The 27,923-nt window shown below is 41.6% G+C and overlaps 3 protein-coding genes across 4 annotated transcripts in view; 1 reads left to right on the top strand and 2 right to left on the bottom strand.

The window, feature by feature from the left end:
• The window catches only part of WFDC10B (WAP four-disulfide core domain 10B), a 62,037-nt gene that overhangs the window by 30,647 nt on the left and 3,467 nt on the right, over positions 1-27,923 (top strand). Inside the window, exon 2 of one of the 2 annotated variants that reach the window (XR_015249494.1) lies at positions 13,749-13,959. The exons of the other annotated variant lie outside the window; for it this stretch is intronic. The gene's annotated coding sequence lies outside the window, so the exon portion shown is untranslated. Of the gene's footprint in view, positions 1-13,748; positions 13,960-27,923 lie in introns of those variants that run through there. 2 annotated transcript variants of the gene reach the window in all.
• SPINT4 (serine peptidase inhibitor, Kunitz type 4) lies at positions 3,956-4,965 on the bottom strand. Its single transcript, XM_025932616.2, has 2 exons — positions 4,851-4,965; positions 3,956-4,137 (listed from the first exon to the last, which is right to left on the bottom strand). Exons 1-2 carry the CDS (start codon positions 4,963-4,965, stop codon positions 3,956-3,958), a joined length of 297 nt encoding a protein of 98 aa, XP_025788401.2.
• On the bottom strand, positions 18,188-24,157 carry WFDC13 (WAP four-disulfide core domain 13). Its single transcript, XM_025932618.2, has 4 exons — positions 23,968-24,157; positions 21,098-21,248; positions 19,397-19,476; positions 18,188-18,267 (listed from the first exon to the last, which is right to left on the bottom strand). Exons 1-4 carry the CDS (start codon positions 24,155-24,157, stop codon positions 18,188-18,190), a joined length of 501 nt encoding a protein of 166 aa, XP_025788403.2.

The raw sequence follows: 27,923 nt of genomic DNA, 5'->3' as shown, positions 1-27,923 counted from the left end.
AGCCTTCCTGTGGAAGTTGCAAACCTCAGTAGACTCCAGTTCTGAATATAGTTCCATCAGACATATTTTGTAAGTGCCATCGTTGTTTAGGCAGGGAGACAGATTCCTGGTGTTTCCTGCTCGGCCATATCACCCTACCTTAATTTTCATATTTTAAAATTTCTTTATTCTTTTCTGGCATTTCAGAGAGCTCCTTGACCTAATCTTCTACCATCACTAATTCGTACTTTGGCTGTATCCTTTATTTTTATCTCGAGTTACTGTGTCATTTAGGTCACCTTTTCTATTTTCCAAATCCTATTATTTTTTATTGGTTCTTCTTTGATAATATATGTTCCTGCTTTAACCTACCCATATCCATTCTTACCTAGTTGAGAATATTAATTATGTCTATTTCATTTATCCCTTCAATTAATTCTGGGTTATTTAATATTGGTTATTTAGCTTGTTTCTCTTTGTTTACATATTTGTGACAAATTTTGTTTGTGATCATTTGTGGAAATATCAGCCGGTTTTGCTTTTATTGGGTGTGTTAATCTTAAAACTAAAAACTACCAATTATTTTACCAGCAAAATATGGGTTTATTGGGGGAACAAAAGAGAATTGTAATCTGGACAAACAAGCTGTGGCCAAATTGTAGGCAAGTTTGGGGAACAAAGGAGAGGTACACTTTTTTAATGAGAAAAGGAGTAGGTTCGGAGGGCTGTTATAAACTAAAAGTCCATTGGAGTACAGTGGGAGTTCAAAGTATGGTGGCTTCTCATTGGCTGAGCTCTTGCCCAAAAGGATGAGAGAAGTATTTCTTCCTGAGGCAGGAAGAGTAGAGTAGTATCCACATGCAAGGTCAAGTCTGTCTCTTCCTGCTTGGTCTACAATTGACTAGGAGAGGTAGAGCTCCCCCTGCTGACACCTCCCAACTCCATTTTAGTGAGGCTTCCTGTTATAATTTTCATATGTATGTGGTGGATGGGTGGTTGGTGGGGTAACTTGCACTTCTCTTGGTTGATTCAAAGTAGGTGGTGGAGAATTCCAGTCAAAACTCCACAATAATACAATCTGGTCTTACTTACACTCATTTGCTACTTCCTAAATAACACTTTCCCTCTGTCTCCCTCCCTGCTTAGGGAACATTTCTACGTTTCTGCCCTAGATGTGTTTTCTATGGCAATTTTTTTTTTCTCTTTGGTTTAGCCATTATCCCTCAGTGTGTATAGGAAGAAGGATAAACAATAAACTCTGTGTCTGCCTAGTCCAATTGCACTTGTTTTTATATACTTCTTACTATAGCTGTGCTCTGGAACCGCCACTTTGTTATATCAGTTGCACTTGTAGTATCTTGTGGATGTGGATGGTGATAGATCCAGATTTTTATGGTGGGGAGAATAATATAACTCAAAAGCTTTCATCCAACTCCTTTTGCCATTGGTGCCCAGCAATCTGTCTTGGGCATCTATTTCTTTTCTCACCAAGATAACACTGCCCTCTTTCCTCAAAAAATTCTTAGTCTTGGGGCACCTGGGTGGCTCAGTTACTTAAGCAACCAACTCTTGATTTAGGCTCAGGTCATGAACATGCAGTTTGTAGATCTGGGCCCCATGCCAGGCTCCACACTGACAATGCGGGGTTTGCTTGGGATTCTCTCTCTCTTGGTCTATCTCTCTGTCTCTCTCTCAAAACAAATAAATAAACTTAAAAAATTCTTAGTCTTGACTTTAGTTATTCATATCCATATGCCTTCTTTTCACTTGTCCAGCATTTCCAGGATTTGGTTAGCAGAAGAAGCAAACAGGCTGGGGGAATATGTTATTTTGTCTGAAAGACTGTCTATTTCTGGGACACCCAGCTTCGTGACTTGCAAAAGGAAAATCTCAGAACTTCCACTTATGTGAACCAGTCAGGTTAGCCTAGTTCCTATTATTTCAGAGTGCACAGCATGTCTCCAACAGCTTATTTGGCTTAAGAAGAATTTGTAATTCCCAGGTCTTCACCAAAATTGAAACATGCCAGAATTTGGGCTTCACCTGTTCAGAGTAAACTCTCTTTGGATGAAGGCCTAATTTTGAAGTAATCAGAGCTCTTGCAGAAAATGGTCTCAATTTGGGGGATTAATTTTCTTATTTTTAGGACTGAGAAAAGACCAGGCTTGCATGTCTGGTTACAGGATCTCACTGGTTTATAATGGCTCTGATGTTGGCCCTAGCTACTAATAGTCCAGGATGCATTCTCAGGTAAGGGATTGGACTTGGTCAATAAGAGGGACAGGGAAGGTATGCAGGACAGGGATGTTTGGATAAATTCAGAGATAAGATGGTCAAGCTGAGTGTCCTACAGCTGGGAAGATCATGGCCATGTCGAACCTTGTAGCATTACATTCAGACACTTGGCAGCTAGTGTCTGGGTGATTATTTTCTTGGTAGTAAAACACAGTCATTGATTGAAATTGAGTTATTTTGCCAGAATGACTAAGAACAGCCAAGTCAAGTTTCAATGACTGAGATACTAAACAGTGTCTAAATAACTACTTATTAATAGGGATCAAGTCAGGAGGCTAGTTAAGCTAACTGGAGCTCCTGACTTGGTGTCCATGAATCAGGAAGTGTCACAAAGAAACATTTGTCATGTGAGGCTCAGGGCTCATTCTGCTCATTTTGGTTTCATGGGCAAAAAGGAGCACAAGTGAGGTACTTTGGTTCTACTAACTAGTTCAACCTGAGAAGGGAGGTGATATAAACCTCTACAGATCTGGTTTGTCACACCTGAAACATTGTGTGCATGTATAAGAAATGGTTCAATGGGGAGAGGGCAGCTAAGGATGGAACCAGCTCTGGATAAGGTGGGGGAGAGACATTTCAGAGAGCAGGGAAAACTGACACAAAGTTGCTTTCATTTTAATGGTCATACAGTTATTTCTCAAGAGAGATAAAACTAAAGTCAGGAAAATAGCAAACAGATGGAAGTTTCCAGGGTTATGGAAATATTACAAAGATCTTAAAATTGGTTTGAATTTTCTTACAGCTATGTTTCAGAATGATGTATCAACTCTTGACTTTTTTTTACTTGGTTTCCCTGTTTAAGCAAAAACAAACAAACAAACAAACAACAAAAACAACAAAAATCTGTGTTATAGGTTTTGAAAAGTCTCCCTCGATTAATTTAAGTCATTTTTATCCCAGGGGAAGTCCTGAGGATGCCATATCTTTCAATGTCCCCCCTGTTCCATTGATTGATCTCTTACTCTTTCATTCCCTTAAAACTTAGTCATTGTCTACTATGTTCCAGGCATTGCAAAAATTCACTAGGAATATTAAATAAATAAAACAAAATTTCCGTTTTTGAGTTACACCCAAGGTTACTTTCCAACTCACTCTCCTAGAAATCAGCCATACCATAGCCTTGTTAGCCTCCATAGACCTTCTTCTAGTTCCAATGACTGGGGAATGGTCAAATTTGGGCTGAGAGCTTAGTTGTATAAAACAGGATATTGCTATGGAGAGATCACAGGTCTAGGATCACAAGGATTGGGTTTGGGTGAACCTGTGCATGTAAAATGGTCAAGCTGTAGGTGACCAGCAAATCTGGTTAGAAACCTTGGTATGTCATTTAATGTGAACTTGGGCCAGTTAGTTACCTATACTGGAGTTGGTTTCTTAATCTGCCACTTTAATAATACAAATCTACCTTAGGGTCATTTTAATTTTAAATTGTATCAATACATGTAAATTGCTTAGGGCAGCGCCTGGCACACGGTAATTATCTGATAACTGGTGACTACTATTTTTCCTCTGGACTTTTGATTTCCTAACTGAAAAATGACAAATGATCCTGAGATCCAACCCAACTATTAAACTTTTTGGTTAGGACAATCCTCCCTCTTCCCATCCCAACCAGGGATCCTAGGATCTCAGAGCCTCTCCTTTTCCTCTCCCCCAAGGACCAAGGGCAAGATGGGACTCCTTACTTTATTCTGTATTCTTCAACACAGGCTATGTCACATTCTAATTTAAGCTTGTAGTTGTTAAGGTTGCCATTACAGCCAGTGAAGATAAAACTTTCACATCTTTTGGAGGTTTGGTTGTAGAAAAATCTAAAGTGAATTTCAAAACAGCTGCCAGGATTCATATCCATTTTGCAGGGATCTGCATGAGAGGTTCCCATTGAGTTAGGGGGAATTAGTTAGGACTCAGCAGGAGATCTTGCCTTCCAGGGCCCTTAAAAATTCCTCACGTTAGTTTGGAAACGGGTGGTAAGTGATTGAGTGACTTGACCAAGAGCCCACATTTGCTAAGTGGCTGGGCCAGAGTTTGGGGTGTCTGACTTGCAGGATAGACTCTGCCACCTTCCCATGCTCCAGAAGCACCAAGCCTGTACTCATGACCTGTGGAAGAAAGCTTCATTATCTTTCATATCTACATTGTGAGCTTATTAAAACAGGGGCCATGTGTTCAAGTGTTCTCTATGCACTGGGAGCCAAGATATTGAAAATGCCTGTTTTCTCAGTATCCAACCCCCCCTTTATTCTTATCTCAATATATACTCTTGAATGGTCTGAGATCTTTGAAATTTGTCATAAAACCCCTAATTCAAAATACTTTTGGTCCTTTGGACACCCTACAAAAGACGGCCCTATCTGGAAGGGTGTTATTTGCATCATAGTTTTTTTTTTTTCTCACCAGACATCCACAAGACCCCTAGATTAAGCAATTCCCAGAGTCAAAGGACTAAGAATCTATGGGTAATAACACAAAAGGAGAACCTTCATGGACCAGCTGTATATCACATTTTCTTTTTTACCACTTTCTCCCTCATTCATAATTGGTCTTTGGATTTATTTTCTGCTTCAGGTTCATACCTTTGAGGTCTCCACATATCATTTCAGCAAGTCTAGCAACACCACCCATTAGTGGCGTAGTCAGCAAGAAGAAGATGAAGAGACCTAGAAGAAATCCCAACTCAGCAGGCTTCATGATGCAGCAGGCAGCAAGTAGGAGAGTCTTAGTGTCAACTGATGTTATATTTTGGCCTTGGTACTTGAGAGGGCTGAACCCGCTTACCCCAAGGGCCAGGACTGGGCATTGCTAGGTGTTGAGTTGAACAGTGAATGCCTGGGTAGCCAGCCATGAAGCTGAAGGCCCCAAGCTGATTAGACCCCTGATAGTGAGTCCCATGTTCATCTAGAAACTATAGAAACTAAAGCTTCAGAGCTGCTAGCATAAGTTTAATCATGGAGAATAGAATAATTAGGGCAAAAATTAAAAAAGGCTTGCTTCCTTTCTTCTCTTCAGCCTTTGACAATAAGGAAGAGACTGATCCTGGTGAAACAGGAAGAATGTAATAAAAACAATAATAGTAATGACAGTAACTAACCCCTATGGTACTTCCAAATGCTAGGCTCTATCTATCTATCTATCTATCTATCTATCTATCTATCTATCTATCTATCTGTCTATCTACACAAAATCATTAAATTTCCAAAAAATCACAGGCACCCTGTGAGTTTCATGCAATTATTACCATCATAGATGAAGAAATTGAGGCCGAGGTTAAGTTATATGTGTAAGGTCACCCATCGATTATGTAAGTGGAATCAAAATTTGAACTCACTATACCTAGGAATATGGGACAGATTTATTTTTTCTTAGTTTTGTTTTCTTGTAAGACTTTTGAAATTTTGACTTTCACATTTATACTCTTCTTTATCCATTTTAAATTAAGTTTCATGAGTGGTGTAAGATAGGGGTCCAATTTCATTGTTTTGTACGTGAACATGTAGTTTTTCCAGCATCATTTATTAAAGTGACTATCCTTTTCCCATTGTGTAGTCTTGGTTCCCTCATGAAATACTGGCTAACCATATATGCATGGGTTTATTTTTGGGCTTTTGGTTCTGTTTCATTGGTCTATGGGTCTGTTTCTTTTTAAATGTTTATTTTATTTTTGAGAGAGATAGAGAGCAAGCAGGGGAGGAGCAGAGAGAGAGGGAGACAGAGGATCCGAAGTGGGTTCTGTGCTGACAGCAGAGAGCCTGATGTAGGGCTTGAACTCATGAACTGGGAGATCATGACCTGAGCTTAAGTCAAATGCTTCACTGACTGAGCCAGGCACCCTGTGGGTCTGTTTTTATGCAAATACAATAATGTTTTGATTACTGTAGCTTAAAATTTTTTTTTAATGTTTATTTATTTTTGGGAGAGAGAGAGAGAGACAGAGTGTGAGCAGGGGAGGGGCAGAGAGACCAGGACACACAGAATCCGAAGCAGGCTACAGGCTCTGAGCTCTCAGCACAGAGCCCTACAGGGGGCTGAAACCCATGAACCCGAGATCATGACCTGAAACAAAGCTGGACACTTAACTGACTGAGCCACTCAGGAACCCCTGATTACTATAGCTTTTTAAAAAAGTTAATTTATTTATTTTGAGAGAGAGAGAGAGAGAGTGAGAGAGTGAGCAAGCAGTGGAGAAGCAGAAATAGAGAGAATTCCAAGCAGGTTCTGTGCTGTCAGTGCACAGAGCCCAACATGGGGCTTGATCTCACGGACTATGAGATCATGACCTGAGCTGAAATCAACAGTCAGACACTTAACCAACTGAGCCACCCAGGCATCCTGGATTATTGTAGCTTTTAAATGTAGTTTGAAATCAGGAAATGTGGTGCCTCCAGCTTTGTTTATCTTTCTCAAGTTACTTTGGCTATTTGGGGTCTTTTGTGGTCCATACAAATTTTAGGATTATTTTTTCTATTATGCCTTTGGAATTTTGATAGGGATTGCATGGAATCTATAAATCACTTTGGTTAGTATAAGGGAAAAACACACTCCTCCTGTGTGTCCTTTACTCTCCTGACTGTACAATAGCACTGCCTCACTTCTGAGACCAGGTGTGAGTGTGTGTGTGTGTGTGTGTGTGTGTGTGTGTGTGTGTGTGTGTTTCCACACATCAAGCAATTCTGTAACACCAGCTGGGTGCCCTACAATTTAACTAAATTCTCACACTATTTACCTGGAAATATCATCAGATCCCACAGAGAAGGGCTCAGTCTGACAAGACTGCACCCCTCTACTCACATCAGATACCAAGGGCAAGTCCAGGTTATTAAGGGTACTTCTGACCAACCAGTTATAAATTGGACGTTCCCATGATCCCCTCCTTGGGTTTGAGCAATTTGCTAGAGCAGTTCTCAAAATTCAGGGAAAACAGTTTACTTATTATGCTACTGATTTATTATAAAAGGCTACAACAGGTTTTGTGGAGCGTGAAACCTGTATAATTTTGGGACCTTACTTTAGAAAAAGAATGCAATGGGGGCGCCTGGGTGGCTCAGTCAGTTGAGCTTCCAACTTTGGCTCAGGTCATGATCTCGCGATTCGTGAGTTCGAGCCCTGTGTTGGCTCTATGCTGACAGCTCAGAGCTTGGAGCCTGCTTCTGATTCTGTGTCTTCCTCTCTCTGTCTGCCCCTCCCCAGCTTGTGCTCTGTCTCTCTCTGTCTCTCAAAAAATAAAATAAAATGTTAAAAAAATTAAAAAAAAAGAAAGATAATGCAATGGAACAATACAAAACTACAGATAAAAAATTAGGTAGGTAAGTGAATCTGTACTTGGAATGAAAAAAGAAATTACAAAAAAATCACATGTTTCCAAAAGCTTATAAATATTTCAAACATCATGAATCCTAGAAAAATAACATTTCATTACCATTATTTAAAATATCTTTATAATACCCTTTTCCTATATTTTGTGGCTGATTATTCTTTGGTCACCTTTTATTATGACAGTGATTCTGTAATATCTTATTTCTATAGGGAGAACAGAAAGATAATTCAGTCTTTTCTCTAGCATGGTTGATCAAAAATTTAAAGTTATAGTCCTGGAGAGCTAATACACAGCATAGTGGTTATAGTCAACAATACTGTATTATAATCTTCAAAGTTGCTAAGAGACTAGATTGTAATCATTCTCACCACAAAAAAGAAATAACAATTATGTGACTTGATAGAGGTGTTAGCTAATGCTACAGTGGTAATTATATTGTAATATATAAATTTATCAAATCAACAGGTTGTATACCTTAAATGTACACAATGTCACACCTCAATTATATCTCAATAAAAAAATAAGTTACTGATTATTTGGGAAAAATCCTTTCCAGATAGATAACACTGGCAAAGCCACATCTGTAACTTTCTTCATAGTTTCTGGTTCAGGTGGTGCTACATGCCTGGGGCAAGCCCTTGGAGAATTCTAGCTCTTTGATCTGGATCTAATGGACTCTCATTGCAGCCTAATAGCCACTGATCCAGCTCCACCAAGTCCTCACCACCCTCACTGTGCCTGTCTTGGGTTCATGATATGGCCATGAAACCTTGAACTCTGGCTCCGAGCATATTGTAGTGCAACATCTTATTGCTACTTCTGCCTGAGGTCAAACATGGGAGCATTTTGACCGATGGGTGCAACCAGGGGCAGATTGTCAGTGAGGGTTGTCCAGACATGAACACAGAAGTAACTTAAGATCGCTATTAGGATATACCCCCCAGCCCACCACCCTTCCATCCCCCATCTTGGGTTGGGACAGTGATGGCTGTCTCTGGGCTTGGACGGTGTTGTTCTTTCCTTTCCTCATCCTGAGAGAAGCAAGTGACGGATCTGGAGCTTAAACTACATGAGTTTCATGGTAAATTAGTCTTTTCTGCCAAACTCAGAATCTGTTTGCAGGTCAGATTTCGTTGGGGAGAATGACCTCAAATTTACTGCTTCTCAATGCCTTCCTAAAAGTGGACTAAGAAAAACAATATTGTGGAGGCCTGTGGGGGAAAAAGAGGATAATTAGTGCCTTTTTTCTTCTGAGTTCTTGAAACACATCTATGGATTATACCATGTAGGGCCTCCAAAGAGCTGTTGTCATTGAATTGCGTGTTGTTGGCTTATGCTTAAAAACCCTTAGAGAAATAGCCCCAGAAAACTTCCTGGAATCTAACCTGAGGTCATCATGGAGAGTGTTGTCCATCTTACTGCACAGTCTTTCCTCTTTGAGAACATGTGGAAGAGCTTGTCTCTTTTGCTCTTTACTACCATGATTATTTCCACTGTTCCTGAGTATCTTTTTGGGCTAAACTTATGCTTACTCTAAAAGTTGTAACTGACTGTGCTGCCCTTGTTGTGTTGTTATTACGAAAGCTTAGAGCTAATTTTATAATATTTATTTTATTTATTTTTTATTTGAGAGAGAGAGAGCGAGAGAGAATGAGCATGGGTTAAGGAGAGGAGCAAAGGTAGAGAATCTTAAGCAGGCTTTATTCTCAGTGTGGAGCCCAACACAGGGCTCCATCCCACGACCCTGGGATCATGACCTGAGATGAAATCAAGAGTTGGACGCTCAACCAACTGAACTACCTAGGTGCCCTAGTTAATGATATTTCATAGCAAGTGTCTGTGATCCTTGTAGCATGTATTTGCTGTGCTAATCTTCTGCATAGTTTTACCATACTTTATTATTTTTATATCTTCTTTCCTCTGTCTTACTTAGATAGGCTAAATTTATTTATTTGAATAGTATGTATTATGAATCCTGGTAAGCTGCCTTAAATCCTTCAAAACAAGGTTGAATGTCAATAAATAAAACCGTAAATTGATTTGAACCCAGGTCTTCACATTAACTTAAATTATTTTTTCTAGGACATCATGCTGCTTTGAAGGTGGATAGGAGGGGATGGGACTCTGGGGACATAAGATTCCCCTTTGTTCATTAGCTACATCCTGTCCTGCCCCAAGGGCTGAGAGGTAGCGAAGTGGGGAAGATGGGAATTAAATGCAAGAGGAACCACCAAAAATCTACGTCCCAACCTAAAAGGATAATCTTATCTCAGATGAAATTTCTTCCGTGTTGTCCTGATAAAATCAAGTAGGAGGTTCATCTGAACCCTTCTGGGTGCTTTACTCACTGCTCCAGATGATTAGACTGAATGGCATAGTAGAGCAGGACTGAGACCCCTGGAGGGGCTACATTCTTGCCCTAGCCTTTACCATGAAGGAGTGTTAGAATATTGCGAGGCTAGACTCTAGGTCAGGAATTCCTAATGCACTAGGGAGGTATTCTTTCCTGTAATCAGAACCCACAGTTTCGCTCTCAGTTTAGGAAGGAATGCCTAATGACAAAAGGCTGATGGAATGTAGGATCTATCTCTGACTTCTCTGAGTGGATGGTTTTCTGGAAAGCGGCCCAAAGAAGTAAGTAATTAGGTACTTTGTGTATGAAAAGCTTAATAAAACTGACTCCGGTTGATGGTGAGAGTGGACATACCAATAGTGCAGACAAATCCCCCTGAGTCAGGAAGTGTGTGCCTGGCAGGGGGACCACCATGAAGCTAATGCTATCAGAGCTTCATGGAATTCCAACTGCTTCCTGGGCCACTGCTCCTGATACTTCAGAGTTCCTGGGTTAAGTCTTGAAAGCTTGGCTATGAGAGAAGAGGTGGGACTCTAAAACTTGGTTGCACCATGCTGCAGGTGAAGGAGTTCTGCATACTTGAGTATGGACACTATGTTACAAGGGGTCTGAAAGCAAGAGAAGTGTACCGCATGCTTCTGCATCAGTACAGCCCATTAAACCCATGGGGACAAAGCAAGACCCAAGATACTGTGCTTTGACTCTACCAATGCCACTTTCTTTTTATGTGGCCTCGAACATATCCTCCCTTTCTCTATCAGTTATTCTAACTTTAATTTTTTTTAATGTTTGCTTATTTTTGAGAGAGAGGGAGACAGAGCATGAATAGGGGAGGGGCGGAAAGAGTGGGAGATACAGAATCTGAAGCAGGCTCCAGGCTCTGAGCAGTTAGCACAGAGCCCAATGTGGGGCTCAAACCCACGAACCCTGAGATCATGACCTGAGCCGAAGTCGGACGCTTAACCGACTGAGCCACCCAGGTGCCCCTAACTTTAAAATGCAGAGATTAGACCAAATAATTGCACAGATCCTTCTGGTTCTAAGGTTGTGGGAAGAAGGAATGTGAATTATATCTGTCCAACCAGGAGTTTGAGGGTAAAAAGGGAAATAGATCTGAGGTGGTAGGTAATAAAATCAATATATGGTTAAACAACAGTGGGCAACTGGGTGAAGAGAAGTATTTCAGCTGCTTGGCACCGCCATGATGGAGCTGTGGGCCCAGACATGGTAGAACCTGGCCATGAAAAGCTTGATGCCTGTTTGTTGGTTCCATGGACAAAAATGGGGGTGCAAATTTGATATTAGGTGGAGCTATGAAACCCCTTGCAGTCAAGGAGTCTGGGGCCAGCCTCTGGGGTTGGGTTATTATGGCCCTGATTTCCTTCCCAGACCCTGGTACATGCCTCTCCTTTTCTTTGACAAATCCCAGGGCCCAGGAGTCATGGAGTTGGCTGATAGCAAGTATACAGTGTCTGACCCAAAGTTAGCAATTTAATAAGTCCTAGTTGTTGGGATCTTACTTGTTTTGTTGTGTACTTTTTCTCCTTGAGTCTTTTAGAGGAGGGACCTTTGGGGCTCCAAGTACTCCTCCATCAAAAGAACACCCTCACTCTTTCCTTTCCTTCCTTCCTTGTGCTGAGCCCAAGGCAATTGGGCATTTTTCTGGAGTATTTCAGATCGTACTTGGAGCTTGACACCCAAGTTGCCAGAAGTTGACAGGGAGACTGCAGTGGCTATTACTATAGCTTTCCTACCGAAAAGGCACGTGAGAGAACTTGTGCATTCTCAAAGTAGGAACCTCACAAAGCACATGAGTTCAGAGGTCGTGCTGTTAGGTTTTAAGAGCCATAGATGAATAAGCCAAAAGGTAAGAGTTTGGTGGTGGATTTACATGAGTGATGGCTTAGAAATAAGGGTTTTCTTTGATTTCCAAGTGAACAGAGGTAGCTAGTGCCAATTGTTTGCAAAATTTGGGACGAATGATGACTACAATTCCAAGTCTCTCTTCATATCTCTTCCTATTAAGGCTGCTTGAGTTGTTGTGTTGCTGTCCTTGTAACTCTTGGGACTTCCAAACCTAGGAGCTCATCCTCATATCCTCCATTTACTGTTTGTCCCACCATCTCACCCCTTGTGCCCACCACATGTTATGTGCCTATGGTAAATGAGGGAATTACAAGCAGATACCCCTGGACTCAGGGAGTTTTTAGCATTTGAACTCCAGAAAAACAAACTTGATCTGTTGGGAACAAATCTAGCTCTCAGGAGCATTCTTAGATATGTTCCAAGGATCTTACTGTATCTTGCCACTGTACCCATATTGTATACACTCTGTATGTACACTCAGTATGCATTTCTACCTTAGGACTGTGCCCCTGGGCTTCTAACATTTTTCTGTTGTATTCATATGGAAACTGTTATGCCAAGTCACTAGGAGCAGAGCACTCAAGGCTAACTGGGAAAAGATCTAAAGTCATAGCTCCACAGGAATAATTTTGTCCCAATGTCACTGTGACTGCTTTCTGCTCTTTTGGTCAATGGCGATGCAAGATATTTTATTTATTAGCCTAATACTACTTGCTTAAACAGCCCTTCCCACCACTGCTCCAAAAGATTCCCTGGATTTGTCTAATGGAAAGTTTCTGCCCTGAACTCCCTTCTTGGGTGTTCAACTTCCAGGACCAGCTTCTCTGATTGATTGCTGCATTAAAGTTTTCTTAAGCAACTCAGCCACACGCATACACTACTATATTTGTCATTTGTATCTTGAATCAATACACAGTTTTCCTAAGGCCTTCAAGTTCCTTTATACCTCTATTATGTAGCATTCTTGTGCTGCAGTCAAACTCCCATTTAAGATCCTTCACTGAAATAATTCCTTGTACTTATCCAGATACTCACTTAGTTCTGGTTGAATTGAAAAAGTTTGTTCCAATAAGGATGTGTAGATGGGATGTGTTCCAATAAGGATGTGTAGATGGGATGAAAGTTCCCATCAGGAGAGTCCTAGATTCCAACAAAGGTGAAATCTCTGATCCCTATTTTTGGCTTCACCACCTTCCCTTTACTCTTCCTTTTGCTCTTTTGGACTACAATTTTTTTTTCACTTATTCACCATCTCTACAGAGAATACCTCATTAGGGCTTTGCTTCTTTCACATTACTTAAATGGTGGAATATAAGAGGTACAGACAGCCTTATTCCTTATCCTCCTGCTTCTGTCTTCCTAGCTCCCCTCCATCCTGTCCATTGCTTCCAGTATAATGTTCACACTCTTTATACTATCATAGTTTTCTAAAAATTTCAGAGTCATTCAGAAGGGACTTTTCTCTATTTTGAAATGCAAAGTGTGAATACACTGGATGCATATGCATTTATAGTAATTAAGTTAACCTCTTTCTTGTTAACCTTATCAAATCCATTATTATTATTATTATTATTATTATTTTAAAAATGTTAATGTTTATTTATTTTTGAGAAAGAGAGACACAGAGCACAAGCAGGGGAGGGGCGGAGAGAGAGACACAGAATCCGAAGCAGACTCCAGGCTCTGAGCTGTCAGCACAGAGCCCAATGTGGGGCTCAAATCCACAAACCGTGGGATCATGACCTGAGCCGAAGTCAGGCACTTAACCGACTGAGCCACCCAGGTGCCCCTCAAATCCATTATTATAGATCGACCCTCTTCCAATGGCCTCCAGGTGGACAGACTGTACTCCCTCTGTATTTTCTAGGTCTTTGACTTTGGACTTGATCCTTTTGTTTGCTTTAGTCAAAGAATAATATCAGGCTTGAAATATGCTTGCAGGTTGGATTTCCTCTTTTGAGCTCTGCATTTTGCCACAAGAAGAGTGTTTCTTGAGAAACAATTGGTCCAAGAAGAATGAGAGACACAAGGATCAAAAGTTGACTCTACCCTTGGCCTGGATCTAAGCTCAGTCAAATCCAGTTTAGACTAGTTAGACATCTATTTTCCTGCTTATGTGTGAGAGAGAAATAAACTTTTGTTGTTGCTGTCACTGAGATTTACTGGTGGGGGATTGTTACGGAACAATGCTGACTAAAACACCCATGCAAAAAATTCTAATGTAAATATTACCTGCTCACATAATATAAAATAGTAGAAGAACATGGGAGATGGAAAATAACTAAAATAAACACACACATACAATATTAATGACATTTATATTTATAAACATCCATAGTATAGCAAGGAAGAGAAAATTATGGTCCTCTTTTCTCATCAGAAAGTCATGGCTGATATTTTTGACTTCCTCCTCACACTATTCATCCACATTCCCTTGCTTTCAGCCAGCAATGCATCAGCTGATTAATGTTGTTGTTTTTCTCACCTGGTAGAATGTTCCAAATCCTCATTTCTTTAAAAAAAATTTTTTTAATGTTTTTATTTATTTTTGAGACAATGCAACAGACAGAGTGCAAGCAGCAGAGGGGCAGACAGAGGGAGACACAGACAGAATCCAAAGCGGGTTCCAGGCTCTAAGCTGTCAGCCCAGAGCCCGATGCGGGTCTCGAACTCACCAACCGTGAGATCATGACCTGAGCCAAAGTCAGACGCTTAACCGACTGAGCCCCTTAGGCACCCCCCCAAATCCTCATTTCTGAAGCGTGTGAGCTCTTCATGGCTCTGTCTGTATTGGTTGCTGTTATCTTCTACTATGCCAGACCTAGAAAGTTCCTGTGTTCTAGCTCTAATTCCTGCTCCACTGTTGAGTAGCAGTCTTATTTCTCCTTTGTAATGGTGACTGATCACTACAGCCAACAGGGCAACTTCTTTTGATTTGTTCAGTGAAATAAGAAGCACAAAATGGCCACTTGGCAGTCTTATTCCATAAACTAGGTACGGTTTTTTGACATTTGGTAGAGGAATTCTGCCCTGGGATACTAAAAACCCAAAAAACCACACAAAAACAAAACAAAACAAAACAAAAAACCCCAAACTGGTAGAACACAATTGCCATTGTTGGGGACATTCTTGGAGCCTTAGAAGAAAGATCTGTGGTAAGACAGAAGGGGAACTGGGAATCTTGGGTTGATGAGTCTTTGGAAGATTTCTAATCTAGCCTTTCTTAAGGCATGTCCCTACCCATCCCCCTCAGTCCGAGGGCCATTTTCAGTTCCAGACTGCAGCATTCCCTGATGAGGTGAAGCACTTTATGCTAACTTCTTCTATAACTGCCCCTGGCAACACACACTCAAGGTATCCACAGCTCGTAGCCTTCTTGCTGAAGTTTTTCCTAGATGTCCCAAGCCTGGATACTTCTGTTATTTCCTTGGCTCACAAAAAGCCTCAGGCTCTGGATGGGAAGACATCTCCCATCACCTCTCATCATCTAGACAATAGTCTCTATGCCTTTCAACCTCAGAGGACACACCTCAATCTCTTCTAAGCACTCTTATATGCTCTGCTTGGACAGCAGCAGGGTAGGGGATCTCCTCTTCCTGAAGTTCATCTGCACCCAGCTTGGGGTTGGAATGTCAATGTCTCTTCGGGCAGAAGATTCAACTCACCTGTGAATGGTTGATTCCTCTAAAGCCTCTCATTAGGCAGGGTGGAGGGGAGCACAGCATTCCTTAGTTCTATGACACCTCTTCCAAAAGCATGTTCACGAACCCTCTCTACATTAAAGATCTAACCTTCTCTTGGATGGCTAGAGGTTAAGGGTGGCCATTGGACCCACTGTGGCCACTTGTAAATACTTTCATCTTCAGGTATTTCACACTTCTCTTTAGAATGGGTGGGCACTCGTCGATAATTGTCTGTAGCTACAAAGTCTCAGCTAAAATCTATGAGACAAAGGACAAAGTTCCATTTCACAGCCTGTCATAAGTACATTTGTTTCACACCAGGGATCTATCATAATCTACATCACTAGTCTCCTATTGTTGAAAATTAAAGTTGATTCAAATATTTTACATTTATAGGTAATATTGATGACTATCTATCCACACCACTTTTAGTAACAGTTTTCACTTGGTTTGATGGCTGTGGGCCTTCCAGTCCAACACTCATCTAATTCTCCAAAAACATGGGCCCATTCCTGTATCACTCCCAATTCCTTCAGTTGGAAAATCCGCAGTGTGGGTGGCTATGAGATAGAAGACCTTCATTTTCCCAATGTCTTCACTGCCTGTCCCTACCTCAGGTTCTTTTCATATTACACTGTTATACTATAGCAGAGTAAAAAGTTCAAATACATGCTTCGACAATTAGCACATATCCTCAAATTTTACTTCCTTACAAGTAATTGGAACTAAATGCTAATACATTAAATGTAAAATAAACACTTCTATAATAGTAAACCCTTGTAAAATTCTCTGACATCATGATCTTTATTTTTCCGTTATTATTTAGACATTAGCTCTATATAACTCAAAGCAACGTTTCCAATAGAACTTTCCACCATGTTGGAAATGTTCTGTTTGCATTGTTCAGTACAGTAGCTACAAGTGAAGGGCGGTTATTGAGCACTTGAAATGTGATTAGTGAGACTAGGGAGCTGATGGAATATTTCATTTTACTGAGTTGTAATTAATATAAATTTATATATGTATATTAAATTTTTAAATTCATTTTTTTAAATGTTTATTTTTATTTTTGAGACAGAGAGAGACAGAGCATGAACGGGGGAGGGGCAGAGAGAGAGGGAGACACAGAATCGGAAGCAGGCTCCAGGCTCCTAGCCATCAGCCCAGAGCCTGACGGGGGGCTTGAACTCACCGACCGTGAGATCGTGACCTGAGCTGAAGTTGGACGCTTAACCGACTGAGCCACCCAGGCGCCCCTTTAAATTCATTTTTGAGAGAGAGAGAGAGAGAGAGGGAGGGAGAGAGACAGAGAGAGAGGAAAACACAGAATCTAATGCAGGTTCGAGGCTCTGAGCTGTCAGCACAAAGCCCAATGTGGGGCTTGAACTTGTGAACTTCCAGATCATGACCTGAGCCAAAGTTGGATGCTCAACCGACTGAGCCACTGAGGCGCCCCAATATAAATTCACCTTTAAATCGCCTCCTGTGATCAGTGTTCTTGTAAGGGACAGAACAAACTCAGGTGATTCAAACAGTGGTAGTTATAGTTTGAACCGGCCACTCTTAGTGTGAGAAGTCACCTTGAACCACATCAGGTCAGCTCGTGGCAGTGAAGGAGCCTGTAGAGTTTTTGAACAATGTTTCCAGCTCAGGGTCAGGGGTCACCAGAGATCAGCTGGATTAGAAAGGGGGAAACAGAAGAGAAGAGTGCAACATGGAATTGTGATAAATTTATCTTGGAATAAGTTCATTTGGATGGGATGTGGTTGCGGGAGTGGTATCGTGGGACTAGGTGACCACAAATTTCCAAGTTGGCACATTCCCATGGGATTTGCAGGGGAAGAAACATCTTCCCTAGTTGCTGGAGGCTTAGTAGAGGAACGAAGATCATTGTTGAATTATCTGGTTCTTCATCACGTGGTTTAATTATATTATCTCTCAGGGATGGAGTACTTTCCACAACTATGCTTGATTCCGTCTTAGATGTTTCCAAGGTCAGAGACATGCCGCTTATCTTCTCTGGGAGCTAATTTATTTGGAACCTAGAGAAATTTTTTAAAAACATAGAGTTTCAGATGGAAGATACACTTTGATTCTTTTCTAAAACAAGAATTTTGGATAAAAGAAGGATTGAGAAGACGTGAACAATGATGGTAACCTTCTCCTCAGACTCTCTATCAGGTGCTGTGGTACATGCTTTACCTGCATCATCTCATTTGGTCTCATGACACTCCCGAAGGTAGGTGTTATTCAGCTCCACTTATAAATGAAGAGACTGAGGCCCCAAGGAGTTGGAAATGCCCAGCTCCCCCAGGCCAGCAGGGACAAAGCTGGACTGAGTCCCAGAGCAGCTAGGACCTAAAGCACTTACATTCCTATATACTAGCTCCACCACTGACCCGTTGGTTAATGCTGTGCATGTGACTTTATGATCCTCAGTTTCCTTGCCTGTAAACTGGGTATAATGGCTGCTATGGGGACCAAATGAAGTGAAGCATGGCTAAAACATTAGCTCACATTTAAAAAGTTGGAAGCCCTTGGCCACGCCCACCAGAGCCCAGATTATATGGAAGACACTGGCAAGGTATGCCGGGGCGGTTCTGCCCATTTTACCGCCATAGGCAGCTGAACACAGCACTTTCTGGGAATAAGATGAGCATTTTTCTCAGGTCCACACTGGCACTGCTATCTCCTTCCTCACTTGAGCTTCCCAGCCAACACCAGCTCCTCCAGAGCAGTAGTGGCCAGTCGAGGGGAACGGTTCTCCAGAGGACAGGCTGCAGGATTGGGGAGAGCAAACATTCTGACATGGGGATCTAACAGATACCACAGTTAATGCAGTACATCAAAGGGCACAGTCTTAGCTGAGCCTACCAGAAGATAACAGGATGGGGATGTCTATTTCTATAGAAGACACACTCAGGTCTATGGCAGTGTTTTTCTGCTAGTCGAAGATGAAGTCTTGTCTCTCTGGGCAATGCTTAAGATGAGGCTTGCTACGGCTCATATACCTGTAGCCACACAACCCTGAAACTGCAATAAAAAGGCTCTATATAGTTGCACCAGCCACCTTCTGTTACCTCTCACCTGGATAGAACCCCTGGGTTCTTATTACAGGCTCAGTATCTTCCCACTGTGCAGGCCGTGGATTACGTGACAATGCGGATGCACTGAAGGAGAGCCAGGGTGTGGTCAGAGTGCCTAATCATCTACAAGGTGCAGAGGAGTTAGCATGGCTGACTCACCAGGGTCTGAACAAGGTGGTATTCATGCATGTAAATTCCTCCACTGGACTCCACTTCTCACCATTTATCAAACTCCTTTGTACAGGGTTAATGAAAGGACTGTATAAGCTGAAATAACCCTTGGAAACTCTGGTGACTTCCGAAGGACTGTTAGAAGACCCTAAGGTCCTCCTCTTTTTCCAGTCTAAAACAAAATCCACCAAATTATAAATTGTAGCTTTGTTTTGGTGGTGGAGCTACAGAGGACTCTATTTTGCTCAGCTTTCTTGTAACATTGTAAAATAATAAAGATGATCCCCCTTTTTTTTAAGAGGCAAAATCTGAAACCCATAAAGAGTGGGTTGCTGGCAGCTTCTAACCTTTGCAGACCCTTTGCAACGATCAAGTTCTTCCATTCCACGTGGCTTCATGTAATCCTCGCAAAACCTGACACATGGATGTTCTCTTCATCTCTCACATGAGGAAGCTGATGGTCTCAGAGGTGTGAGGAAACTAAGGCCACACAGAGTGTGAAGGGCTCAGCTTGACTTCCTGCCTAGGACATCATTAACCCTCAGGCTGGCAGAACCTGATCCTTGGCAATGGCTCAGATGTGAGGGCCCTGTGTTCCCCTGGGGCCATGACTCTGCCTCCTTATGTTGCTCTGTGAGGTAGAACTCACCCTGGACCACATCCCGCTCCAGGGAATGAGAGCGTAAACGGTGGCGGTGTGTGTGCGGGGAGTAATGGAGAAGGGTGAAGCTGGGATGACAAAAGGCTATTCTGACATTGCAGGAATATTGGAGAGGCTAGAGGAGGAAAACTGGAAAAGGCTGTGCTGGGAATCTCAGGCCAAACCCCCATACTTACAAAATGCTCTGAGAAACATGCCTCACTTACCAGCCATGATGTTTCTTATGTTCCTGTGTTTGGTTCTGTAGAAGAAAAATATTTTCAAATATTCTCTGGTTAAGTTTTGTTCTTAGAAATGTAGGTATTTAGGGGTGCCTCGGTGGCTCAGCCAGTTACATGTCTGACTCTTGGTTTTAGCTCAGGTCATGATCTCCTGGTTCGTGAGTTCAAACCCTGGGTTGGGCTCCATGCTGGCAGTGGACTCAGCTTGGGATTCTCTCTCTCCTTTTCTCTCTGCTTCTCTCTCTCTCTCAAAATAAATAAATGAACTTTAAAAAAATTTAAAAAAGAAATATAGTTATTTAATTTTTCCATTACTTCCATCATTAAAACTAGACCATAAAGCTAAATTTTCCTGCCATAGAGAAAGCAGAACCTCAAAGAACCAAGTGACAACAAAAAGTCTTACTTATGCTTCTGCATTCCACTTTAGAGCCTGGAAACATGTGAAGTTTCACTGCAAAGGCCCACCTCTTAAGAAAGAAGTGGTTGCCTAATTGCAAAATTTACTGAGTAATTAATCTGTCATGAGTAACGTTTTTAGAGCTTGCATGGGTTATCTAATTTAATCTCAGTCTTGTTCCAGTCTTAAAGATGAGGAAGCTGATGCCCGGAGAGAGGTTGATTAAGTTGTCTGAGATCACTCAGCTAAGAGGTGATAGAGCCAGGATTTGGGTCTGGGTATCTGGCTCTGGGCCCCTACTTCATCACTCTGTTCTTTGTGTCCTATGTTGGGTATTGTGCTCAGGGCAGGGAATACAGCAGTAAACAAGACAGCTTAGAAGGTCACTGGTTGAGTCTCTTGCCTTGTGGGTCTTTATAGCAATCTCGTAAGGCTGAATTAAAGAGTCTTTATCTCATGCATGAGAAAAACAAAGACGAACATAGGAAAGGCAAACATGTCTTGCTCAAGGTCATAGAAAGACATAGTTGGAAGATAGAATTAGAAAACCAGATGTCTCATAGCTCTTTAATGCCCTTTCTCTGCTCTGGAAGCACTTCCATTCAGCAGACTTGGGGCCAGCGTTAATGCCTCAGCAAATAACCAAAGTTTTGCTCAGGCTGGAGGATGTGCAGTGCCCAGGAACACTGGGAGCCAAAGGTTGGTGTTGGATGAAAGAGGGAAAGCAAAACCAGAAAAAACAGATTGACTTTGAGATTTGGGTGAGACTTGCAGATATAATGTCCCAGGCTTCTGGATAAAAGTGGATTCTGGGACAAGGCAGGGTCTGTGGATGGGTTTTTGGGTGAGTTCAGAGAGGCATATTCAGAGATTCACAGATGTGGTGATGAGGAGACAAGTTTGGGAGTGGAGGAAGGCTCTTTTTGTCAGGACATTTAAGGAAATTATTGTTGGTAAAGAGAAGGTGAATGTTCAAAAAATAGTTCCACTGTAGGGGCTGGTAAGAAACTCTTCTGTTGAATTCCCAAATGGCAGCTGGATCAGAACTGGGAATGAGAATCCCCTTACCTGTCATGGTTTATATTTATGTTTAGAGTACAGACTATCCCACAGAAGGCAGAACAGCACTGAAATCCTTTATGGCAGTCTTCCTGCAATGTACAGAAATGAGTACAATTTTCAGGGTCTGATTTGCAGGGTGGCGGTTCCAAGATACTCCCTGGAACACAGAACAGGAAAGAGAAGGGCTTAAAGTAGGCTGGAGTAACATTCGGAACTCCAAAAGCCTAAGGAACTTCCAGGCAATCAGCCACCCTGATCTTTCTCCTGTGGTTATAGGGAAGTGGAATCAGATTTTGTCTGTAGCTCCTGCCTTTCTCTGAGTTCTCAGCAGGGAAAACCAAGAACTCTGGGTATCTGATTGAAGACAGAGGTAGGCAGAACCCTACACCCACTGGTGATTCACCTCCTTGCAGATCAGATATCTTATAGACCCTGGCTGGGTCCGGTTCAAGGGAATGAACAGTGTGTGGTGAGCAAGAGAGGGGTGTGTAGGTGCATTTGCACTGACTCATTGCATAGCCCCAAACAAGTTGTACAAACTTTCATTAACAACATAGTTTATCTCAGGGTTGACCTAACATGTATTATTTGTGTGTAGGAAGAATGAGTGGGAAGGAAGATTTTGGGAAAGGGCGAAGACCACACAGTAAACTGATGATACTGGCATCAGAATGCTAGAACCCAAATCACAAATGAGTTCTGAGGGCGACTTATTTCATGGAGTTGAGGGTGGGCATTTCAGAATGGGGTACAAAGATTGGCTTTTCTTTCCTCCCAGGTCTCTTCTGATAAGGAAGCCAGAGAACCAGGATGCCCCCACTTTGTACTGTTAGAAAAGAATAAGAATCTTCATGCTAACATCCCATTTCTCCCATCTCTTAGTTCTTGGGTCAAAGTCCAGACCACCTACACCAGGAGATCCTACTGCAGGGCTCCAATTCACAATCTTCTTTCTGTTCTTGAACTCCATGGCATTAAGAATAGGCACCATAAACCCCTTTATTGAAGCCAGGCCAGGCCTTAATTTTTGTACCTTGTGACTTGCCCTTTCTCAGGGCAAATGTCATAGGTGGAGCATTCTATAAACCCCTGTTGACTTATTCCTTTGCAAGTATTTGCAATTAGGAGGGGATCCATAAGATATCATACCGACCTGGAAGGAACAAATGATGATGAAGTTGGGGGCTATAATTGTAACAGCAAATGGCACCAGAGGAAAAAGCCAAGGCCCAAGCTATTGACAACTTGGCAGAGACCAGTATGAAGCTCACCCTGGGTCTCCAAGTCATCCCATGGCTCATTAGTTCAGTGCAAGAAATTGGAACTGGCCCCCACTTTGGGGGAGCTTGGGGAATCAATGGAACAGTGTGGGGAAGGAGTCTGTGAGCCAGGGATCTCAGAGAGGCAGATCTTCTCAAGTTTTGCCTCCTTTTCTGGGTATCTGGTCCCCGTTTTACTCATAAAGACTTACTAGTCTTTCAGGACCCCTCTTTGTATTTCCTTTCCAATTTTAGTCCTTGAGGGGCCCCTGGGTGTCTCAGTCTGTTAAGCGTCCAACTTTAGCTCAGGTCATGATCTTGTGGCCTGTGAGTTCAAGCCCTGCGTGGGGCTCTGTGCTGACAGCCCAGAGCCTGGAATCTACTTCGCATTCTGTGTCTCCCTCTCTCTCTGCCCCTCCCCAGCTCGTGCTCTGTCTCTCTCACTCTCACAAATAAATAAACATAAGAAAATTAAAAAAATTTTAGTTGTTTATTCTCCAATTAACTCTACCCTGGATTCCCCCATTCTCTTGCATCTAGTTTAGCCTCCCTCAGTCTTACAAATCTGCGTGCCCTCTCTGAGACCCCTAAAACAGGATCTTCCCTCCCTGTACACCTGAGATAGTACTCACATCCCTCTTCTGAGCCTCAGTATTCTGAGGATGCTCTCTGCATAGAAGGGTGCAGGTATGATGGATAATAGTTCATTTCCCATTTGGCATTGGTCAAAGTCAACATAACATGGTCAGCACTCTTGTTAGGTTGAGCTGGGCAATGGTGGCTGCTGAGATGGACTCTGTACTTTGCCATTGATGACAGTCAGTGGCAATTGTGCAGGTCCCTCTGAATATTTAAAATGTGGAATAAGGGTACCTGGGTGGCTCACTTGTTGAGTGTCTGACTCTTGATTTTGGCTCAGGTCATGATCTCACCGTTCATGAGTTTGAGCCCTGTGTTGGGCTCTGTGCTGTCAGAGCAGAGCCTGCTTGGGATTCTCTCTCTCTCTCTGTCTCTCTCTTTCTCTCTCTCCCTCTCTCTCTCTGCCCTTCTCCCACCTGTGCTCTGTCCCTCTCTTTCTCAAAACAAAGAAATAAACTTAAAAAAATGTGGAATAAAATGTAAGGCTTTCTCTCCTTCCCTCCCAAAACATTCTCCAAGGCAGAGATTATGTAGGTGACAGCTCGAGTTCTACCAATGTAATTTTCCTCTCTGTTTTAAAGCTTGAAAAGTTGGCGCATGCATCCGTGAAGGAACTTAGGCAGCAAGAATAACCTGGATGATGAGGCTGATAACATTTGCGGTAGTTAATTCTTATTGAGCATTTACCATGGTCCAGTAAGAGTGCACTCTGTGTGCATGCATTATCTCAGTTTCTCCTCCCAACTGTCCCAAGATCATTGTATCAATTGCAAAGATAAAATCTGAGTCCCAGATACTTCTGTCCAAGACCACTCAGTAAGCACACAGTAGGGATTCAAACCTGGATCTTACTGACAATAACTCTTGGACCTTTGAACATGATACTATATTTTTTTCACAATGTGTATCCTCAGCCCTCAGATCCTCTCATCTCTACAAATGCTGCTTCCCTCCCTGGAGCCCAGACCCAACACGTACTCATAAAATGTTGCTTGGGACTCCCAGACACCCGCTGAGGTGCTAAGTGAATCAACAGCAGAAGTTGAAGAAACAGCACAGGCTTCATGCTGCTGGCAGGATGGGTTGGTAAGTCCTGGCTGAGGACTGCTGGGTTTGACCAGGCACAGCTCAAATGAGAAGAGAGAAAGAGAGGGCAAATTAGAGGCATGGTCATTCATTGTGTATTCCAGTGACACATCCAAGTGCCTCCCAACCACACCCACCCCAGGGACAGGTAGTGTTTTCAAATTCACACCCATTTTATCCCCTAATCTTGGACTTGTTATGTCTCTCATCCATCTTGTTGCTGTCCTTTCGCAAAATTTTAACAATTCTTCCCATGTAGAGTTCTGGCATGTCTTTGTTATATTTATTCCTAGAGACTTGGACTTTTAAAATAAAATTGTAAGCAGTATGGCAACTTTTTGGTTATTTCTTTCTGTCTGTTGCTAATGTAGAGAAATGACTTTCGTGTATTGATCTGTTACTAGCTATCTTGCTAAATTCTCCCCCTGTTCATCTTAATTTCTTGGTGTGTTCCTTGCAGTGTTCTGGGTGGTCATCATCTGCAAATGATGACAATTGTATTTTTCTCTTTAAACTTATGCCATTCTTGGGGCGCCTGTGTGGCTCAGTCGGTTAGGCGACTGACTTCAGCTCAGGTCATGATCTCGCAGCTTGTGAGTTCGAGCCCCGTGTCGGGCTCTGTGCTGACAGCTCAGAGCCTGGAGCCTGCTTCAGATTCTGTGTCTCCCTCTCTCTCTGCCCCTAACCCACTCACATTCTGTCTCTGTCTCTCTCAAAAATAAATAAACATTAAAAAAAATATAAAAAAAAACTTTATGCCATTCTTAATGCCTTCTTGTGCAGACTAGGGCCTCTATACATTATTGTATAGAAGTGAGGATGTGCATATTCTTGTCTGACACCTGATTTAAAACGAAAGCTTTTTGGGGCATCTGGGTGGCTCTGTCAGTTGAGTGTCCAACTCTTGATTTTGGCTAAGGTCATGATCCCAGGGTTGTGGGATCGAGCCCTGTGTGGGCTTAAGATTCTCTCTCTCTCTCTCTCTCTCTCTCTCTCTCTCTCTCTCTCTCTGCCCCACTCCCCCACTCCCCCACTTATGCACTTACTCTCTCTCTCTAAAATAAGTAAGTAAGTAAGTAAGTAAGTAAGTAAGTAAAAATAAAAGCTTCTTGAATTTCCCCTTTTAGGGTAGTATCTGTTTTAGGTTTCTCATAAACATCTTTTATCAGGTCCAGAAAGTTCTCTTTCATTCCTGACAAGAAAATTTTCCTTAATTTATGTGAAGTTATATTTTTGCTTTTTTCTGTTAATGTGTTGAATTACATTTCAGATTTTCTAACATTAAACCATTCTTGCATTTCTCTAGTCATCTAATGTGATCATTTTATATTATCATTTTTCATATCATTTGGTTCAGTTTCCAATTTTTAAGGGATTTTATATCTATATTCATAAGAGAACTGTGCCTGTAACTTTCCTTTCTCATACTGTCCTTGCTTGGTTTTGTAGTAAGTTTGCACTAACCTCATAGAATGTGCTGAAGAGCAGACTTTATCAAATATGTGGGAAATTTTGTGTAAGATAAAGATAATTAGTTACCCGAATCTTTAATTTCCTTTTTTTTCCTCGCACAAATACACTCACTTGCACTTTGTTGTTTTCATTTAACAATATATCCTGGGGCGCCTGGGTGGCGCAGTCGGTTAAGCGTCCGACTTCGGCCAGGTCACGATCTCGCGGTCCTGAGTTCGAGCCCCGCGTCGGGCTCTGGGCTGATGGCTCGGAGCCTGGAGCCTGTTTCCGATTCTGTGTCTCCCTCTCTCTCTGCCCCTCGCCCATTCATGCTCTGTCTCTCTCTGTCCCAAAAATAAATAAACGTTGAAAAAAAAATTAAAAAAAAAACCAATATATCCTGAAAATTACCCTAAGGCAGCTCGTAGCAATTTCTCCTTTTTTACAGCTGTGTTCTACACTACCATGTACACACAAACTTAGTCATTTGGCCAATCTCCTTTCAATGGGCATTTATGTATTTTCCAAGATTTTGCTATTACAAATATGCTTCAGTGAACAACCATATGCATATTTTCTGTATTGTTGAAGGTGTAATATCAGGGTAAATGTTTGTAGGTATTTTTGTTGCCTAAAAGGGTAAATTTATACGTACTTTTGTTAGATATCACTAAATTCTACTCCATAAAGTTTATACTATTTTGTACTGCCACCAACCATGTGAGCATGGGTGTTTCCCGTAACAGACTGTATGGTCGTGTTTTTGAATTTTTGCCAAAATAAGTGAGGAGTGTTATCTCTGTGGTTGTTGTGGTTCATTCACATTGTAGTATGTATCAGTACTTTATTCATTTTATATCTGAATAATATTCCATTGCATGTATATGCCACAACTTGCTTATCCATTCATCTGTTGATGGACATTTGGGTTGTTTCCATCCTTTGGTGATTGCAAATAGTGCACTACAAATGTTTGTGTACAAGTAATTTTTTTAGCACCTATTTTCACTTCTTTTTAGTATATATAGATATACATATATACGTATATATGTATATATACATATTCTTTGGGGTATAATAGCTAGCAGTGGAATTGATGGGTTATATGTTTAACTTTTGAGGAAATTTCAGGCTGCTTCTACAGTTGTTGAACTATTTAACATACATTTTTTATCACTAATGCATAGGAGTTCCAATTTCTCCACATCCTTGCCAACTCTTATTCTCTTCCCTCTCTTCTTCTTCTTCTTCTTCTTCTTCTTCTTCTTCTTCTTCTTCCTCTCCTCCTCCTCCTCCACCTCCTCCTCCTCCTCCTTTGTTTATAGTCATCCCTGGGAGTGTGAAGTGGTATTTACTTGTGGTTTTGACTTGCATTCCCCTAATAACTAATGATGTTGAGCATCTTTTCATGTGCTTGCTGACCATTTCTGTTTCTTCCTTGGAGAAATGTCTGTTCAAGTCCTTTGCAACTTTGTCACTGGGTTATCTTCTTTGAATTGGAAGAGTTATTTTTATATTCCAGACATTAGACTTTTATCAAACATATATTTTTCAAATATATTTTACCGCTTTATGTGTTGTCTTTTCACCTTTTTGATAGTCATTTGGTGCACAAGTGTTCTTAACTTTGATGAAGTCCACCTCACCTATTTTGTTGATGTTGTTGCTATGATTTTGATGCTATTTCTTGCCTAATACAAGGTCATGATGATTTACCTCTACACTTTCATCTTAGAATTTTATAGCTCTTATATTTAAATCATTGATCAACCTTGAATTAACTTTTGTATATGGTGTGATATAGGGGCCCAGTTTCATTCTTTTGCATTTAGATATCTTTTGCAAATGGTCTCAATACCATTTGTTGATGTGACTATTCTTGGTCTTGATGCCCTTGTTAAAAATCATTGGCCATAGATGTGTGGGTTTATTTCTGGACTCTCGACTCTATTTGTTTTTGTTTTTAATGTTTATTATTTTTGAGAGAGAGACAGAGTGTGAGCAAGGGAGGGGCAGAGAGAAAGGGAGACACAGAATCTGAAGCAAGTTCCTGGTTCTGAGCTGTCAACACAGAGCCTGATGTGGGGCTCGGACTCACGGACCATAAGATCATGACCTGAGCCGAAGTTGGACGCTCAACCACTGAGCCACCCAGGCACCCCTCAATTTTATTTGTTAATCTATATGTCTGTCCTCATGCAAGTACCACACTCTTCATTATTGTAGCTTTGTAGTAAGTTTTGAAATTGAGAAATGTGAGTTCTCCAATTTGTAGTACTTTATCAATATGTTTTTGTGTATATGGCATGCCCCTTGAAATTCCATGTGAATTTGAGGTTTGGCTTCCTCATTTCTGCAAAAAAAAAAAAAAAAAGCCATTGGAATTTTATGTGGGA

This window comes from Puma concolor, chromosome A3, assembly GCF_028749965.1.
Source record: "Puma concolor isolate L17-30 chromosome A3, mPumCon1.1.hap2, whole genome shotgun sequence".
Lineage (NCBI taxonomy): Eukaryota > Metazoa > Chordata > Mammalia > Carnivora > Felidae > Puma > Puma concolor.
The sequence above is the reverse complement of the archived record's forward strand: the minus strand, read 5'-3'. Positions and strand labels throughout refer to the sequence as shown.

Excerpts from the sequence above, each read along its gene's own strand:
- SPINT4 (XM_025932616.2), bottom strand. The coding sequence starts at position 4,965 with ATGAAGCCTGCTGAGTTGGGATTTCTTCTAGGTCTCTTCATCTTCTTC. Across the intron at positions 4,138-4,850 it reads GATATGTGGAGACCTCAAAG|ATCCCTGCAAAATGGATATG; the intron begins GTATGAACCTGA and ends CCTCTCATGCAG.
- WFDC13 (XM_025932618.2), bottom strand. The coding sequence starts at position 24,157 with ATGCCTCTAATTTGCCCTCTCTTTCTCTCTTCTCATTTGAGCTGTGCC. Across the intron at positions 21,249-23,967 it reads TCCCAAGCAACATTTTATGA|GGAGTATCTTGGAACCGCCA; the intron begins GTACGTGTTGGG and ends TCTGTGTTCCAG. Across the intron at positions 18,268-19,396 it reads GGAGCGGGATGTGGTCCAGG|CCTGTCCTCTGGAGAACCGT; the intron begins GTGAGTTCTACC and ends CCAATCCTGCAG.